Source organism: Gorilla gorilla, chromosome 1 (assembly GCF_029281585.2).
Source record: "Gorilla gorilla gorilla isolate KB3781 chromosome 1, NHGRI_mGorGor1-v2.1_pri, whole genome shotgun sequence".
NCBI classification, from domain to species: domain Eukaryota; kingdom Metazoa; phylum Chordata; class Mammalia; order Primates; family Hominidae; genus Gorilla; species Gorilla gorilla.
The window spans coordinates 222,834,225-222,850,825 of record NC_073224.2 but is presented as its reverse complement, the minus strand read 5'-3'; the positions used below and the strand labels follow the sequence as shown (position 1 = coordinate 222,850,825).

The 16,601-nt window shown below is 49.6% G+C and overlaps 1 protein-coding gene across 2 annotated transcripts in view; it reads right to left on the bottom strand.

The window, feature by feature from the left end:
• Nucleotides 1-2,559: 2,559 nt before the first annotated feature.
• PADI2 (peptidyl arginine deiminase 2) overlaps nt 2,560-16,601 on the bottom strand; it is a 52,704-nt gene continuing 38,662 nt past the window's right edge. For both annotated transcript variants that reach the window (XM_004024764.5, XM_055385943.2), the window contains 6 exons: nt 15,050-15,201; nt 11,457-11,601; nt 10,640-10,733; nt 7,208-7,293; nt 5,889-6,017; nt 2,560-5,080 (listed from right to left, as the gene is read on the bottom strand). In XM_004024764.5, coding sequence (XP_004024813.4) covers nt 4,847-5,080; nt 5,889-6,017; nt 7,208-7,293; nt 10,640-10,733; nt 11,457-11,601; nt 15,050-15,201 — 840 coding nt within the window. In that variant the 3' untranslated portion in view covers nt 2,560-4,846. The remainder of the gene's footprint in view (nt 5,081-5,888; nt 6,018-7,207; nt 7,294-10,639; nt 10,734-11,456; nt 11,602-15,049; nt 15,202-16,601) is intronic.

Below are 16,601 nucleotides of genomic sequence, written 5' to 3'. Positions count from 1 at the left end.
GTGTGGCTCTGATCCCATCTGGAATGCTGGAGGAATCTGAGATAATGAGCTGCTCTCACCTGGGACTCCAAGCACACGTTTTAGATTAAATGTGGAACCAGGCTGTATCCACAGGAACAATGAGGGGAAAAAGAGGACCTGGTGGGGGGTTCCCAGCTTGACAGTGGGCAGAGGGGAACTGGCCAAAGGCAATCACCTTGCAGAGAGAGAGGGGGGTCCTGGTAACTTGGCAGCAGCCATGGTTCAGACAAGAGGACTTTCTGGAAGGGCAAGGGTCTGCATACCAAGGCCAGTGATGGCTCGTATCTATTTTACATTTCTCTTTTCAGTATTATAATAATAAACTTTTATTAACCATTGCAGTCAAACTAGTGGACTCTGGGGGTTTAAGGAATGTGCCTATTTCCACAATTGGCGCTCAGCCTGGCAGACAAGTTTCTAGAACAATACCTTCCAATATGATAGCCACTTGTAGCTATTGAGCACTTAAAATGTGGCTAGTCTGAATAGATGTGTGATATAAGTATAGAATACACATTAGATTTCAAAGACTTACTACCAAAAAATGAGAATGTAAAATATCTCATTGAAATTTTACATTTTAGATTACATGTTGAAATGATAATGATTTGGATAGATTGGGCTAAAGAAAATATATTATTAAAATTAATTTCACCTGCATTTTACTTTTTAAATGTGGCTACTAGGGAATTCAAAATCACATTATGTAGTTTGCATTATATTTCTATTGGAAAGTGCTGTTCAAAAGTCTCAAGGTGACACTCAGCGACCCTGAGGTGGGTGATTGGCCAAGATGTGAAAACATCACCAGGATGAACTTGTTGAACATCCCAGCATCCCTTGGGGAATTGCAGAACTAGATGGGTCAGGAAATCTATGAAAGATTGGCCTTGCAGTGGCTTGGACCACATTAGTTGGGTATAAAAGAGGATTTCGGCAGGGTGCTGGCTCACGCCTATAATCCCAGCATTTTGGGAGGCCGAGGTGGGTGGATCACAATGTCAGGAGATCGAGACCATCCTGGCCAACATGATGAAACCCCGTTTCTACTAAAAATACAAAAATTAGCTGGGCATGGTGGTGCTTGCCTATAATCCCAGCTACTCTGGAGGCTGAGGCAGGAGAATCACTTGAACCAGGGAGCCGGAGGTGGCAGTGAGCCAAGATCATGCTACTGCACTCTCCAGTCTGGTGACAGAGCAACACTCCATCTCAAAAAAACAACAAAACAAAACCAAATAAAAGGGGATTTCAGAGGCCTGGGCCCCTGGGTTAAGCCTGGGAGTGAGTGAACCAGTGATTCTCATTTTGCAGTGGCCCCTTTAAAATAGTGGCACCAAGACATTGGTCCAGAAGCTCAAGATGGGACTAAGGAGTGCGAAGGGCCCCAGGAGTCTCCCAAAGAACTTGGAAGCAGCTTCTAGACTCAGCAACCAATCAGGTGACTCCATTTTAGGGCCTCAGGAGTTTGTTCACAAAGACCCTGTTAGATCATGGTTATGTTGTACGGATTTTCATACCATGGGTCAAATCACAAATACTTGTGTGTAGTAGCTGTTTATTAAAAGAACACGACATCACCCAGAGCAATGGACACGGCTGATTCCCTGCCGTGGTTGTGGTTCCCTCTTCTGGTTGCAGCAGAACTTGTCACAAGCTTGTGACTTTGTTCCTAATCCCAATTGTGATCTTTAGATGGTTGCCTATGAGCTCCTGGTGCCCCCTCGCCCATTCAGAGGGCCAGAGTCCCCAGAGCCAATGACTGGTGCAGGCGGACAAAGACTCAGCCTCCAGACAGGACAGCTCAGAGGTGCCATTTATGCTCCAGAGCTCTCCAGGGATCGGTCTGAGGCTTCACCTCACACTCTTGTATGGTTTCTTCCCTTTCCTTGGCCTGCTCCCCCAGTTACCATCTTGGTTTCCCTGGAGGCTCCTTTTTTTTTTTTTTTTGAGACAGGGTCTTGCTCTGTCATGTGGGTTGGAATGTAGTGCAGTGGGAAGATCGTGGCTCCCTGCAGACTCCATGTCCTAGGCTCAGTCGATCCTCTTGCCTCAGCCTCCCAAGTAGCTGGGACTACAGGCATGTGCCATCATGCCCAGCTAATTTTTTTAATTTTTTATAGAGATGGGGGTCTCACTATGTTGCCTAAGCTGGTATGGAACTCTTGGGCTCAAGGGATCCTCCTGCCTTGGCCTCCCAAAGTGCTGAGGTTACAGGCATGAGCCACTGCGCCGGCCACTTCTTAATAAATCACTTGTTCCCTAACGTTCATCTGAGGCTCTGCTCCTGGGGAACCCCATCAGAACAACATAGTCAGACTTTATTGCGGGTACTGGTCTTGACCTTCGGTGGTGGCCATGTGATATGCAGTCACTGAGTGTGTCGGGGATTCCGAACCCTCAGGATACCTATGCTGAGAGCCCAGACCCTGTGCCCAGAACAGCAGGGGCTGCAGGACCAGGAGGGCCCAGTGTGTGGCTTGCCTCACTCCAGGCCGTGTCTATGAAGCAGCAAAGAACATCACACCAACAGCCATATGACTTCCCCTTGGACCATTTATTTCATTGTTCTTTAGTCAAGCTCTTCCCTAATCATCTTTAGATCTCCACCACAGGCTCTTTTCCAGAAATTTGAAACTGTGCTCTTCTTGCCATCTTCACGACATCCCCTGCCCTCTTACATAAGATATTTCAACATCAAGGTGGAAACAGGAACTTAGCTGAGTTTTGCAACAGAGAAGCGTATTCTAGGCCTACATTTATAGAAAGTGGGGGTGGGGAAGAGCCATGAGTCCACGGGGGTATATCCACACCGAGGGTTGTCACACTGGGTAGGCAAGTGAGATGGGAACGGGTGTGTGAGTCCTGGGAGCTTCAGAAACATCAGAAATTACCGACATCATTGGGGAAAGCCTTAGAAAAATCTATAAAGACACACTGTCTGCACATGGGAGGCGCTCACTTCCCCCTAATGTAGACTAAAAAAAAAAAAAAAAAAAAAAAAAGAAATAAAACCCATAAACCCACATTAACCAAACACACACACACATGACAAACTCTAAGTCTCCAGACAGACACCCTCAAATAGGCACTTGGTGTTTTCAGCTCTGGGGCTGGAGAGATCTGGGGCTTTGGCCTCCAAAGGCAGGAGCTGCTGTCCCCCAAAGAGGAGACAACAGCTTCTGGAGGCTCTGGGGACTCATTGGATGGGTACTGGCTAGGTAGATGGGAAGGGGGCCTGTTTAAAGAAGACCCCCCACCCCCACTACCCATTTCACCACAACAGTGACTTGCTGGAAGTTTTGTGCCCTGCGGATTTCTGAATATAGTGGACTGGCATTTCTAAAGAGCACATCACTGAAGGGGCAGAGGCTGGCCTTTAAATGTGGGCTTTGCATGTTGAGGAGTGATGGGTTCCATGCCAGTAGGGACCAGGTCCAGACTGCTACTAACCACTGTGTTTGCAGAGCCCAACGCCGTGCCTGGCGCTTAGTGGCATACAACAAATGTTTGTTGAATGGTTGAAGGAAATAATCCCAAATGAAAATCTTGTTCCTCCAAGAATATAAATTACATTATAACCTTTTCACTGGTTATAAATTGGTTCTTCAAAATGGGATTATAATTCATTTATTCTTCTGGCCCTAAAGGAACTTTTAAAGATTGAAACTGAGTCTTTTCAGTTGGAGCCAGGGAATGAATCTGGGTATGTCCAAATGAGAGGGTCTTTGGCAAATGCACTGGTGAATTTCAATGGGATAATCAAACCACCCCTAAGTTGGCAGCTGACCCAGAACTGGCTGTTGGGCTGGAGGGTAGGCCAGGGTCCTTATGTGTTGGATCTGATGTCCGGAGAGGAGGGGCTGGTGACTTATTATGCCCTGGGGAAGGCCTGAATCTGGCTGCTGGTGAACAAATTCTTGTCTAGCTGCCTGGACAGATGGCACCAGGAATAAAAAGGAAGAAAGTCAAGGCAGTGGAAGGAGGAAGGTCAGGGAGCGGCCAGAGAATCAAGGACCAGGCAAGAGAAGATGGATATGGCTGACCAGGGGCATCTTTACACATTGAACTCTCAGGTCACAAGTATGCTGGTCTGGGGAGAAATCCCCATGCATGCGGGGGAGCCTGCATCCCTGAGACAGATGAGGCAAAAGGAGCATCCCACACATGGGGAAACCTGCTCAGATGAAATGTTTCCAGGAAGGTTCTAAGCTAACTTACTGGACCCTCAGGGAGTGGGGAGGACTAGCCAACAGTGTCCACACTGCAGAGAGAAAGCCAAGAGGATTTGAGAGGTTGGTAAGGAATGAATAATTGGGGGTGGCTACCTGGAAACCCTGAGGGAGATGTATTTGAAATGACGATGGCAGTTCAAGATACGTCTAGGGTCCCGGGGTCCTGGGGTCCCTTTCCATGGATTCTACCTTGATTTTCAGAGCATGGCTGCTGGAAGAACTGGCAATCCCAGAATCTCCTTCCCTTCTCCCCTCATTCAGTGTCAGATTAGAGACTCAAAATTCTTTGGGGAGCAGTTTGGGCACATGAGTTGCTGTGTTTTGTTGTGTTCTGTTCCTTATGTCAGGGTTACAGAGACACTGGCCCAGCTATTTTCAGCAGGGACAGAGTCGAGGCTCACTGGGGATGGCTTCAGAGGACACTGAGGCCCCTCTCAGGGAGGGTAAGGCACACTTACCCCAAATTCCACCCCACGTCCCAAAGGTCTCCCAGCGGGGCTGTCCAGTCCATGTCAGCAGAAGGCTCTGGGCGTGTGAGGGAGGGTCTGGAGAACTAAGGGAAGGAGGCAAACACCAGGGCCCCTGGCAGGTCAGGGCACCATGTGCCACCACTTGAAGGTGAAGGGCTTCCTGCGGACGTTGGTGCCACAGTGGACTTCCCCCAGAAATTTGTGGTAGGCAGAAATGTCGTCGATGAAGGTGCATTCGAGGCCCAGGGGCTCCAGGAGGCCACGCACATGCATCTCCAGGCAGCATTCCTCCTCAACCTGTGGCCCGAATGGCTTGGGGATGCCCAGGTCCTTGTCCAGCACGATCATGTTCACCTGTGATGGGGGATTGTGATGGCAACAGCTTCCATTTAGTGAGCACTTAGTACACACATGCCTATCCTAAGCTCATGGAACCCTCACAGCAACCCTGTGAAGTAGTAACTGTGATTGGATAGGGACGGAGTGGGGCTAAGTCACTCACAAATGGCAGAGCTGAAGTGGAAAACCAGGCAATCTGCCTCTGTATGTATGTGTGTGCAAAAGCATTCACATATGTCTGTACATGTATGTATACATGGCTATATATGCATGCATCAGTGTGTACATGTACATGTGTATGAATGTGCACACAAGTATGGGTATGTATGCACTTATGTGTGCATGTGTATTTCTGTGTGCATGTGTGTATATATGTTCATGCGTGCATGTGTGTTTCTATGTGCGTGTGTGTGTATATATGTGTCCATGCATGCACGTGTGTTTATGTGTGCTCATGTGTGGATATATGTGTCCATGTGTGCATATGTATTGTTCTAACCTCTTTTTATGTTATAGAAGACTCCCCTCTATATAACAGAAATCCCTCCTGTACATAAAGGACTTCTAATCTTTTGCACAGCATTTTCCTATCTGTTAAGGAAAAGGGTTCCCAGTATCCCACTGAAGCAGCTAGGATGAGCATATCACCCCTAGGAGGAAATGGAGGCCCAGAGAGGGCAAGTGCCTGAGGTGAGGTCACACAGCGGCTCAGCCAGGATTGGGACCTGGGCCTCCCCATTGGACAGCTTCAGCTGAGGGGTCCTTCTGGATCTGGCTGCCCTGTACCGGCATGGGGCGAGGGTTGGGGTCTGCAGGGCCTCACCATGTTTGGGAAGAAGGCTCTGGCACGGTGGTCCTCGCCCATCTTGAACAGAGCGGGCAGGTCAATGATGTCCTGCTCTGTCAGTCCCAGCTCCTTCTTGAGGATGTCACGGTTCCAGTCCAGGCAGCGCTGGGTAGGAGAAAGGAGGGACGGCATGCAGGTGAGGGGGACACACACCGGCCACCTTGTCAACCCCATCCCTGTCTGCAGCACCAGGCCAGGGGCCCCGGCACTCCAGAGAGACTTCTAGCAGTCAGCGGGCGCCTCTGCAGCCTCTCCCTGGCCCTGTCCACCGGGGTTCAGGAACAGCAGTCATAATAGGACAGAGGAAGGTCACAGATGTCAGAACAGCAGCTGCCATTTCCTGAGCACTCACTAGAGCCGGTCCCTGTGCTAAGTGCTTCCCACACAGCACCTCAGTGACCCCTCGGGCCACCCCATGAGCTGAGGATAACACTGATGATTTTGGTAATAACAAAAGCTAATGTGTACATGTGCTTAGTACTGTTCTAAGCGCATTACATAGATTGCCTATTTAAGCTCCAGCCCTGTAATATAGATGCTATTATTATTCCCTTTTAATTTTTTTTTTTAAGACTGAGTCTCACTCTGTTGCCCATGCCGGAGTACAGTGGCACGATCTTGGTTCACTGCAACCTCCACTTCCTGGGTTCAAGTGATTCTTCTGCCTCAGCCTCCCAAGTAGCTGGGATTATAGGCGCCCGCCACCACGCCAGGCTAATTTTTGTATTTTTGGTAGAGATGGGGTTTCAACATGTTGGGCATGTTGGCCTTGAACTCCTGACCTCAGGTGATCTGCCCACCTTAGTCTCCCAAAGAGTTGGGATTACAGGCATGAGCCACCACACCCGGCCAAAATTTTTATTTATTTTTTTTGCAGAGACAAGTGTCTCACTATGTTGCCCAGGCTGGTCTCAAACCCCTGGCCTTAAGCAATCCTCCCGCCTTGGCTTCCCAAAGTTCTGAGATTACAGGCATGAGACACTGTGTCTGGCCCCCATTATCCCCTTTTTAGAGATGAGAGACCCAAAGACAGCCTTAGTGAGTTGCCCGTGGTCCTACCTCCCCAAGTGAGGGGGCGGCACAATTTGGCACTTCTTTAACCCTGGGACTTTAGCCCAGCAGCAAAGCAAGGAGGCTGGCTGGATGCTGGTGGAGGCTCTTCCCTGTGCTGCTGTGCTTGGGGTCAGGAGCTCCTGAGTCCTTGGCCATTCTCTACAGAAGCCCCAAGGATGTAAGGGCCTGAGCCTCATCCCTCCCAGGGGCCCTCTGGCCCTGCACCCCTGCCCTGCCCTCACCTGGAAGTACAGGTTCTCCTGCACAAGGCTCTCGTTGGACAGAATCTTGTTGATGGTGATTCGCTTGCTGCTCATCCCACCCAAGCCTGTGGGGGTCAAAGGACAGGGGATGGTTAAGCTTTAGATACCCAGGCTGAGTGTTCCCCTTTTGCCAAGATCCTCCAGCCCCGGGCTAACTGCTGGACTGGGACTGGGGAGAGGCTGGATCACAGGAGGGCACTCCCAGGCAAAATCAGGCCCCCCTCTGTCTGGGGAGGGCAGCACACACTCTTTTCTCCAGAGTTGACCATGACTTCTGAGCCAGGACGGTGGTGGCAGCTGCCTTGCTCTTGCTCTGGCCAGTGGGATCAGGGGTGCTACAAGTAGCCCTCTGGTTCTCCCACCTAGAGCCTACTCCTAAAGATAAGCAGCTGACCAGCAAGAATGTGGCAGAAGCAGCATGGCCAAAGGGGACACCCTTCCTGTTTTCCAGAGCTGCCTCATCTTGGCTGCTGCTCTGGAGTGGCCTGCATCTGCCTCCTGTACCACACGATGGCTTATGTGGCTTCCAGCTTGATTAGTAATGCCTAATGCTCAATGAGCACCTACTATGTGGCCGACGCTCTTCTAAACGCTTTACATTGAATTAACTCATGGATCCTCCCCACATTTCTATGGGGTAGTCACTACCCTGAAAAATGAGGAAACTGAGGCACAGAGAAGTTATGTGACTTGTCTCAGGACTTATATCTAGCAAGCAGCAGAGTTGGTGTGCAGATCAGGCAGTCTGATTCCAGAGCCTATGCTCTTAACCTATTATTTATTTATTTATTTTGGCCTCATCTGGGAAGAGCCTGCTGGTCCATTGCACTTCCCAGGTTTATAACTGGACAGCAGCAAAGATGCCCAGCTATAAGCTGGATGTAATCTTTGAGGCTTAGGGACTCAGAAGGGAGGGTCCAGGTAGAGACAGAAAACTTTAGGGATCTGTGATTTTCTAAAACTGATCCAAGTTCAGGGGATAGATTGATATAAGCATTTTTCTGGAGGGCAAGTCTGTAGTTTTTATCATCTTTTAAAGGGATGTGTTTTCCCCAAACATTGTGGGCTCTGGTCCAGCGGAGATCTTGGCTCTTTGGCAGTGCCTGGTTCACCTTCCTCCCTAGGTCTCCTATGTGTTTCTACTCTCTGCTGACTGCACATCCGTGCATCCTCTCTCTGTCTGTCCCAATTACATGAATGTCTAAGTCCAGGAGATAATGTTTCACTCCTGAACTGACAACGACGATGCCTGACCATGCCTTCTGTCCATCAAAGTCCAGTTTTCTTCCTGTCCCCAAACTGTATTCTATCTATTTTCTCTCTATCTCTCTTTCTAAAATACAAAGAGAAATCTGGGGCACTGCTTGCCCCTATTTGTACAGAAATAATGGTCCCTATATCCTACGGGTAGTTTTTGAGGGTATGTTTAATATTAGAGAGGAAGCCTCCAGGATGTCAGGACTCAAGCTTGCCAATCCAAGAACAAACTTCCCATCGGTGGGGAATTTAAAAAGGGTGGTGGTGTTAAATTGGTCTTGTCTGTCCTAGACACCAGTGACAGTCAGGAACACTGTCTTTGGATCTGAGGGGCAGTCATGTAAGTATCAACCAGCTGCGGGAACTCAGGCTTTCAGGCATGAGATATATTACGGATACCAAAGTGACAAAAGTAATTTAAGAAAAAAATAGGCCGAGCATGGTGGCTCATGCCTGTAATCCCAGCACTGTGGGAGGCCGAGGCGGGTGGTTCATGAAGTCAGGAGATTGAGACCATCCCAGCTAACATGGTGAAACCCCACCTCTACTAAAAATACAAAAAATTAGCTGGGCGTGGTGGCGGGCGCCTGTAATCCCAGCTACTCGGGAGGCTGAGGCAGGAGAATGGCTTGAACCTGGGAGGCGGAGCTTGCAGTGAGCCAAGATGGCGCCACTGCACTCCAGCCTGGACGACAGAGTGAGACTGTGTCTCAAAAAAAAAAAAAAAAAAGTATAACGGATATAGAGAGTGCTGATGGTTAGTCAGCATTGCAGATGTATTTAATGTCCCAGAACTGTGTCCTTACAAGTGGTTAAAATAACAAATGTGTTAGATTAGGTATATTTTATCACAATAAAAAACGTGTTGGACATAAGGATGGCAATAGCAAACACTGGGGACTACTAGAGTGGGGAGGGAGAGAGGAGGGAAAGAGTTGAATGACTAACTGTTGTCTACTATGCTCAGTACCTGCGTGATGGGATCATTCATACCCCAAATCACACAATACACCCAGGTAACAAACCTGCACATGTACCCCCTAAATCTAAAATAGAAGTTGAAAAAGAAAAAAAAGAAGTATGAGGAATTGGCATGGTGTCTCTAACCTGGCTAGTTGTCTCCACCTGATCATCTTTCCCTCTTTCCGTGATTAATTCAAATGCAAACCTCATCCCGTCTATGTCTGTCCCAATTATGTGAATGTCTAAAAGTAGAAGATAATGTCTCACTTCTGGACTGACAACCATGGTGTCTGACCATGCCTTTTGCCCACTAAAGTCCACTTTTCTTCCTGTCCCTAAATTGTATTGTATCTATTTTCTCTCTATCTCTCTTTCTGAAATACAAGCTCCTTGAATGCAGATTGCATATCAGTTTTCTTTTCTTTTTCAAAATTTTTATTATAGAGAGGCTGGGTGTGGTGGCTCATGCCTGTAATCCCAGCACTTTGGGAGGCTGAGGCGGGTGGATCCCCTGAGGACAGGAGTTCGAGACCAGCCTGACCAACATGGTGAAGCCCAGTTTCTACTAAACAAAAAAAAAAATTAGCCGGGCATAGTGGTGCCTGCCTGTAATCCCAGCTACTTGGGAGGCTGAGGCAGGAGAATCGCTTGAACCTGGGAGGCAGAGGTTGTAGTGAGCCAAGATTTCACCATTGCACTCCAGCCTGGGCAATAAGAGCGAAACTCTGTCTCAAAAAAAAAAAAAGTATTATAAAAATGGTGCTCTCACTGTGTTGCCCAGATTGGTCTTGAACTCCTGGACTCAAGTGATCCTCCTTCTTCAGCCTCCAAAGGTGTTGGAATTGTAGGCATGAGCCACCAGACCCAGCTGCATGTCAGTTTTCAACCATTTAACCCTCCACTGGGTCTGGTGCCATTTAAAGTATACGTTAGGGCTTGAAGATGCGCTATGCACTGCTGGTGACACTAAGGAGCTGTGGGCAGCTCACAGTCCACCCAACCACAGCAAGGGTCACAGGAGGCCAGAGGTGCTTCCCAGCATGGCGACCTCACAAACCCCCCATCAGGCCAGACACCCAGGGAAGTGGAGCTGGGTGCTCAGGGACAAAGTGCTTATCTGCCCCACCCTCCCGAGGGTCTCTCTGGGGCCTCCAGCTCGCCACTTCCTGCCAAGGCCCTGTGGCCACTCACCTTTGAACATGATGGCCTCTCCATGGCCGTCCTTCTGCTTCTCTCGGAAGAGCTTGTAGCAGGCCGAGGTGCTGGCCATGAGTAGCAGGAATTTCTGCAAGAGACAGTCCAGAGGGACAGAGTCAGCAGTGGGAAGGCACCCAAGGAGCACAGGGAAGCCCTGCGCTGAGGACCCAGCGCCTTGCCTGCTCATTGCCTCAGGCCTCCCATGCCGAGTGGCAAAGGCTGACGGGGAGGGTGTTCTCTGCTTCAGAGGAATAGTTCTCACCTTTCCTCTACCTCAGCAATGTCACCAGATCAAGGCTCAGAGTCAAAGGTGGACTTGGACAGGACATCTCCAAGTTGCCAAGCAGCCACACAATTTGCAGAGAATTTCCAGGGTATGAAGATGTACCCATAAGAAAATGAAAGAACCTCTTTCCAGTGCCACAGGTGCATACCCTATTTCTCTCTAGAGCGTTACCACCAACACAATAGCCACTAGCCTTGTGTGGCTATTGAACACTTGAGCTGTGGCTAGTCTGAATTTAGGTGAGTCACGTGAGTAAAATCTTTGCCAGATTTTGAAGATTTAGTATGAGAAAAGAATTTAAATCTCTCAATAATTTTTAGGTTGATTATGTGTTGCAATGCTAACATTTTGGATTTATGGGGTTAAAATTTTACCTGCCACAACAACATGCAAACCAGCTTCAGCCTACTTCCTCCTTCCTTTATGCTGTCGAGTTCCTCTAGCTCTTGCCCTCTGCTGGCAGGGGCTGGTAATATATTGGTTTGCCGCTACCCCATTCACTTCAGCCTCAGGGGGCTAGCTTACCTTTGTGCCGGGGATGGGGACAAAGGACATGAACTCATCCACGTGGCCCACAGTCAGCCAGTCTGAGTAGAGCTCCACGGGCGCCTGCACCTGCTGGGCCTTCAGGAAGTCATGCACCACCTTGGTCATCCTCCGACCACCAGACCTGGAGAAGGGAGGAAGAGGAGTTTCAGTAAATTACCCACTGCACCAGAGGGCCTGCAAGAGGAGTTTGGTCTCTGGGACCCACCTCGGACCCAGAGTGGCATCAGCAGAAAAGTCCCAGGAAGGAGACTAGGTTGGGTTAAGAGACCCTGGTGCAGGCAGTAAGGCGTCTGAGTCCCAGGGGAAAGAGTAGGTGTTAGTTGCAGCTGTGGCCTGTGTGAAGGGCAGGGAGCCCAGGCTTCAGCCCTCGAGGGTGCCAGTGAGTGTGCAGAGGCCACCTTTTGTGTGTGGGAGTCCCACCTGGCCTGCCGGACGGGGCTAGGGCACAGGAGGGCTCCAAAATCTGCCCTCATCCATGTGCCTCTTTGCTACATTAACTTCTACTTACTTTAATCTTTTTTTTTCCCCCGAGATGGAGTCTTGCTATGTTGCCCAGGCTGGAGTGCAGTGGCATGATCTTGGTTCACTGCAACCTCTGCCTCCTGGGTTCAAGCAATTCTCCTGCCTCAGCATCCTGAGTAGCTGGGACTACAGGCGTGTGCCACCACGCCCGGCTAATTTTTGTATTTTTAGTAGAGACAGGGTTTCACCATGTTGGCCAAGCTGGTCTTGAACTCCTGACCTCATGATCCGCCCTCCTTGGCCTCCCAAACTGCTGGGATTACAGGTATGAGCCACTGTGCCTGGACTTACTTTAATCTTTAATCAGTTCAAGAGAAACCTCCTCCAGGAAGCCCTTCCTCATTTCTTTTTTTTGTGTGTGTGTTTGTTTTTTGTATTTTGAGACAGAGTCTAACTCTGTCACCAGTGCAGTGGCATGATCTCAGCTCACTGCAACATCTCCCTCCCTGGTTCAAGCGATCCTCCTGCCTCAGCCTCCCAAGTAGCTAGGACTACAGGTGCCCACCACCCCGCCCAGCTAATTTTTTTGCATTTTTAGTGGAGATGGGGTTTTACCATGTTGGCCAGGATGGTCTCGATCTCTTGACTTCGTGATCTGCCCACCTCAGCTTCCCAAAGTGCTGGGATTACAGGTGTGAGCCACCGCTCCTGGCCAGCCCTTCCTCATTTCTAGACTCCCCAAGGTCTTCAATCTCTCCATTAGCCTCCGAAGATAACCCTAGCTCCTTAGGGTGGCCAACAAATTCCTTTCTGATCTGGCTCCTGGCCAGCCCTCCTCCCTCGCTTCCCTCCCTTCCCCCTGGTTCTGTCTGCTCCAGCCACCTGCTACACTTGCTATCCCTTGGGGCTTTTCCCTTTGCTGTTCCTTCTGTATGGAATGCGCTTCCTTTACAATCTCCTGATGGCTGCCTACTTCTTAACATCCAAGCCTCAACTCTAGTCACATCTTCAAAAAAACAACAGCTAAGGCACCCCTGTCCCCAGGAATGTTTTATCATGTCACCCTGTTTGATCTTCTCCATTGCATGTAGCAGCATTCAGAATTATCTAATTGATTTACTTGATTCCATGTTTATTTTCTGTACTGCCCTTACCCAATTATAAACTCCCTGAGAGCTGGGACTTCATCTGTTCTGGTCACTGCTGTATCCCCAGAGCCTAGAATAGTGCCTGGCACAGAGTAGTTTCTCAATAATTATTTGTCTTTAAGGGGCCCCCCCTGAGCTCCTCGAGGGGTTCAGGGCCGCTCCCTGGGCTGACCTGACTCCCTGTCATTCTTTCTATCGTTGTAAGTCCCTCCATTTCATCAGGGTCTATTTGCATGCCTGAGACCTCTGCCATCTCCTTGAAGGCAGGGGCTGGGCTTCCTGTTTGGGACCCTGTGCCTGACACAGGGCCTGGCACTTGGCTGGTGCTCAGGAAATGGTTGCTGAGTGAATGAGTGGCCACTGAGTGGAGGGAGAAGGAGGCAAAAGTGGGCAAACAGTCGCTGGCTGTGCCAGTGGCCTCCCCGCAGAAGGCTGAGCATCCCATGTGGCTTGGAGGAACCTGGCGCCCAAATCCTGGCTGGCCCCATCTGTGCAGGCTCCTGGCAGCCCTTTTGTGATGTGAGAACCTAAGGTATTCACTCTCTCCCCAGTGACTGCCCTGACAAGGAAGAATCTGTCTTTTCACTGGCTGGTGGGTCAACTGGGCAGGGAGTGAGGAGAATCATGGACAGGCCAGGGAGCCAGGGACTCACATTTCTGGGGCAGGACCACGTCTGCTCATACCTCTTTTAAGTATGGTAGCCCTGAGGATTCATTGGTACACTCCCACTCATACCTGTCAGTTTTCCTTCTCTGGACTCCTCCATCCCTTCCCCAGCTGATTTATTTAATATTTTATTTTATTTTATTTTATTTTGTTTTTTGAGACGCAGTTTCACTCTTGTTGCCCAGGCTGGAGTGCAACGGCGTGATCTCGGCTCACTGCAACCTCTGCCTCCTGAGTTCAAGCGATTCTTCTGCCTCAGCCTCCTGAGTAGCTGGGATTACAGGCATGTGCCACCACGCCCGGCTAATTTTGTATTTTTAGTAGAGACGAGATTTCTCCATGTTGGTCAGGCAGGTCTCAAACTCCCGACCTCAGGTGATCCACCCGCCTCAGCCTCCCAAAGTACTGGGATTACAGGCGTGAGCCACCGCACCAGGCCTAATTTTTTTTGCCAAAGTCTCTCTCTCACCCAGGCTGGAGTGCAGGGCATGATCTCAGCTCACTGCAAACTCTGCCTCCCAGGTTCAAGCAATTCTCATGCCTCAGCCTCCCAAGAAGCTGGGATTACCACCATGCCTGCTAATACTTGTATTTTTAGTAAAGACGAAGTTTTGCCATGTTGTCCAGGCTGGTCTCGAACTCCTGGTCTCAAGCAATCTGCTTGCCTCGGCCTCCCAAAGTGCTGGGACTATAGGCATGGGCCACTGTGCCCAGCCTATTTATTTATCTATTTATTTATTTCTGAGATGAGGTCTCACTCTGTTGCTAGGCTGGAGTGCAGTGGTGTGATCTCAGCTCACTGCAACCTCCACCTCCCAGGCTCAAGCGATCCTCTCACCTCAGCTTCCTGAGTAGCTGGGACTACAGATGCATGCCACCATGCCTGGCTAATTTTTGTATTTTTTGTAGAGAAAGGGTTTTGCCATGTTGCCCAAGCTGGTCTCAAACCCCTGGACTCAAGCGATCTGCCCACCTTGGCCTCCCAAAGTGTTGGGATTACAGGTGAGAGCCACCGTGCCCCACCAACCAGCTGATTTATAATCTCATTATACACCTTTCCGCTTGGGGAAAAGAGTTGTTTATTTAGTTATATATTAGATCCTAAATCACACAAAGACATAAAGGCTAGCTTGATTTTCTTTCCAAGAGTGTCGGTCTCTTAACAGGAAGTCGTGGGAGGGAATAATTCCCCCAGCCACTTGCTCCATGTGTGAGCAACCCAGGCCACCCCAAAAGAGAAACAGTGACTTCCCCACTCCCAGAGCCCCTAGCCCCAGCCTGGCTTCTCTTACAGAGGAAAGCTGCTCCCGATGAGGATGCGGCCAAGCGGGTATGTCTTGCCGTTCACGGTCACCGGGGGACTGACCTCCAGGTTTCCAAACGAGTCAAGGCTGGTGACAGACTCAAAGAGGGGCTCCCGGGTCACGTAGCCAAAATCTGGGCCCTAGGCAGAGGGCACACACCTGCGTTAGTCTTCTGCAGCCAGGGTCCTCAGCCCCCAAGCCAGCCACCCTCTTTTATCACCTTCAGTCTGGGTCTGTGGGCACCTAGTTTCCAGGCGGGTTGTCCACAGTCTTCCTATGATTAACAAAGAGCAGGGGCCTGGGCATGGGGAGGCTGAGTGTGTGAGCATCTCGATGTAGTGTGAGAGTGCGAGTGAGAGTGAGTGTGAGAGTGAGTGTGAGTGTGAGTGTGAATGTGAGTGTGTGGGCATCTGCATTCCTGTGTATGCCTCTATTTCCCAAGCACAGATACATATTGGTGATTTCAGAATTAGTCCGCATTTTATGCTATGCACTTTCAGTTTCCCCATCTGTTTTTTTTTTTCTAAGATGGAGTCTTGCTCTGTCGCCCAGGCTGGAGTGCGGTGGCATGATCTCAGCTCATTGCAACCTATGCCTCTTGGTTCAAGTGATTCTCCTGCCTCAGCCTCCCCAGTGGCTAGGATTATAGGCAAGCACCACCCCTGGCTAATTTTTGTATTTTTAGTAGAGATGGGGTTTCACTGGGTTGCCCAGGCTGGTCTTGAACTCCTGACCTCAAGTGATCCACCCACCTTGGCCTCCCAAAGTGCTGGGATTACAGGGGTGAGCCACTGCGCCCAGCCCATTTCCCCATCTATAAGAGAGTTACCAGATTAGGTAACCTGAGGAAGGGGAGCAGCTAGTATTATTATTTCCAGAGATTTGCTACCCTCTGTGCAGTAAGAGAATTTTGCATCCTGACCCATTGCCATGTGACTTCTGGCATCTTTCTGCAAAAGGAATATACTTCCCTGCCCAGTGTCAGACTTGGTCACGTGACTTGCTTTGGCCAATGAAATGTGAGCAGAAGGGATGCATGCCAGTGAACAGCAGAAGCCACAGGAGCCCCCACATGTGTCTGCCAATTCTTTGACTTCTCCCTGTCTAGGAGAATGGCATTTCCCAGACTGGGGCTGCTCTGGCACCTTGAGCACTAGAGTAAGGAAGGCATAAAGAAGCAGAGTGGCAGACCACCAGCAGCAATCAACATGGAATGCCAGCAAGACACAGGCCTTTGCTGTTGTCAGTCATGGAGATTTGGGGTTGGTTTGTTACTTGGCGAAGCTGACCAATACATGCAAAAGTGGCAGCTATGAATATACATGACATCTCAACCCAGTCTCAACTTGCCAGACTTGCCACTGAGCCCAGAGGAAGCCTCAGAACCCTTCTTCACACAGAGCTCCAAAAAATTGGAGTTAGCACACAAGACATAACCCCATTGGCCCCTGAATTTTAACATTCCTCTCATGGCTTTTGGGGTACAAATATAGGAATCTTGTTTGGGAGCTTGCAGTGGGGTTGGGATGAAGCTTGCCTG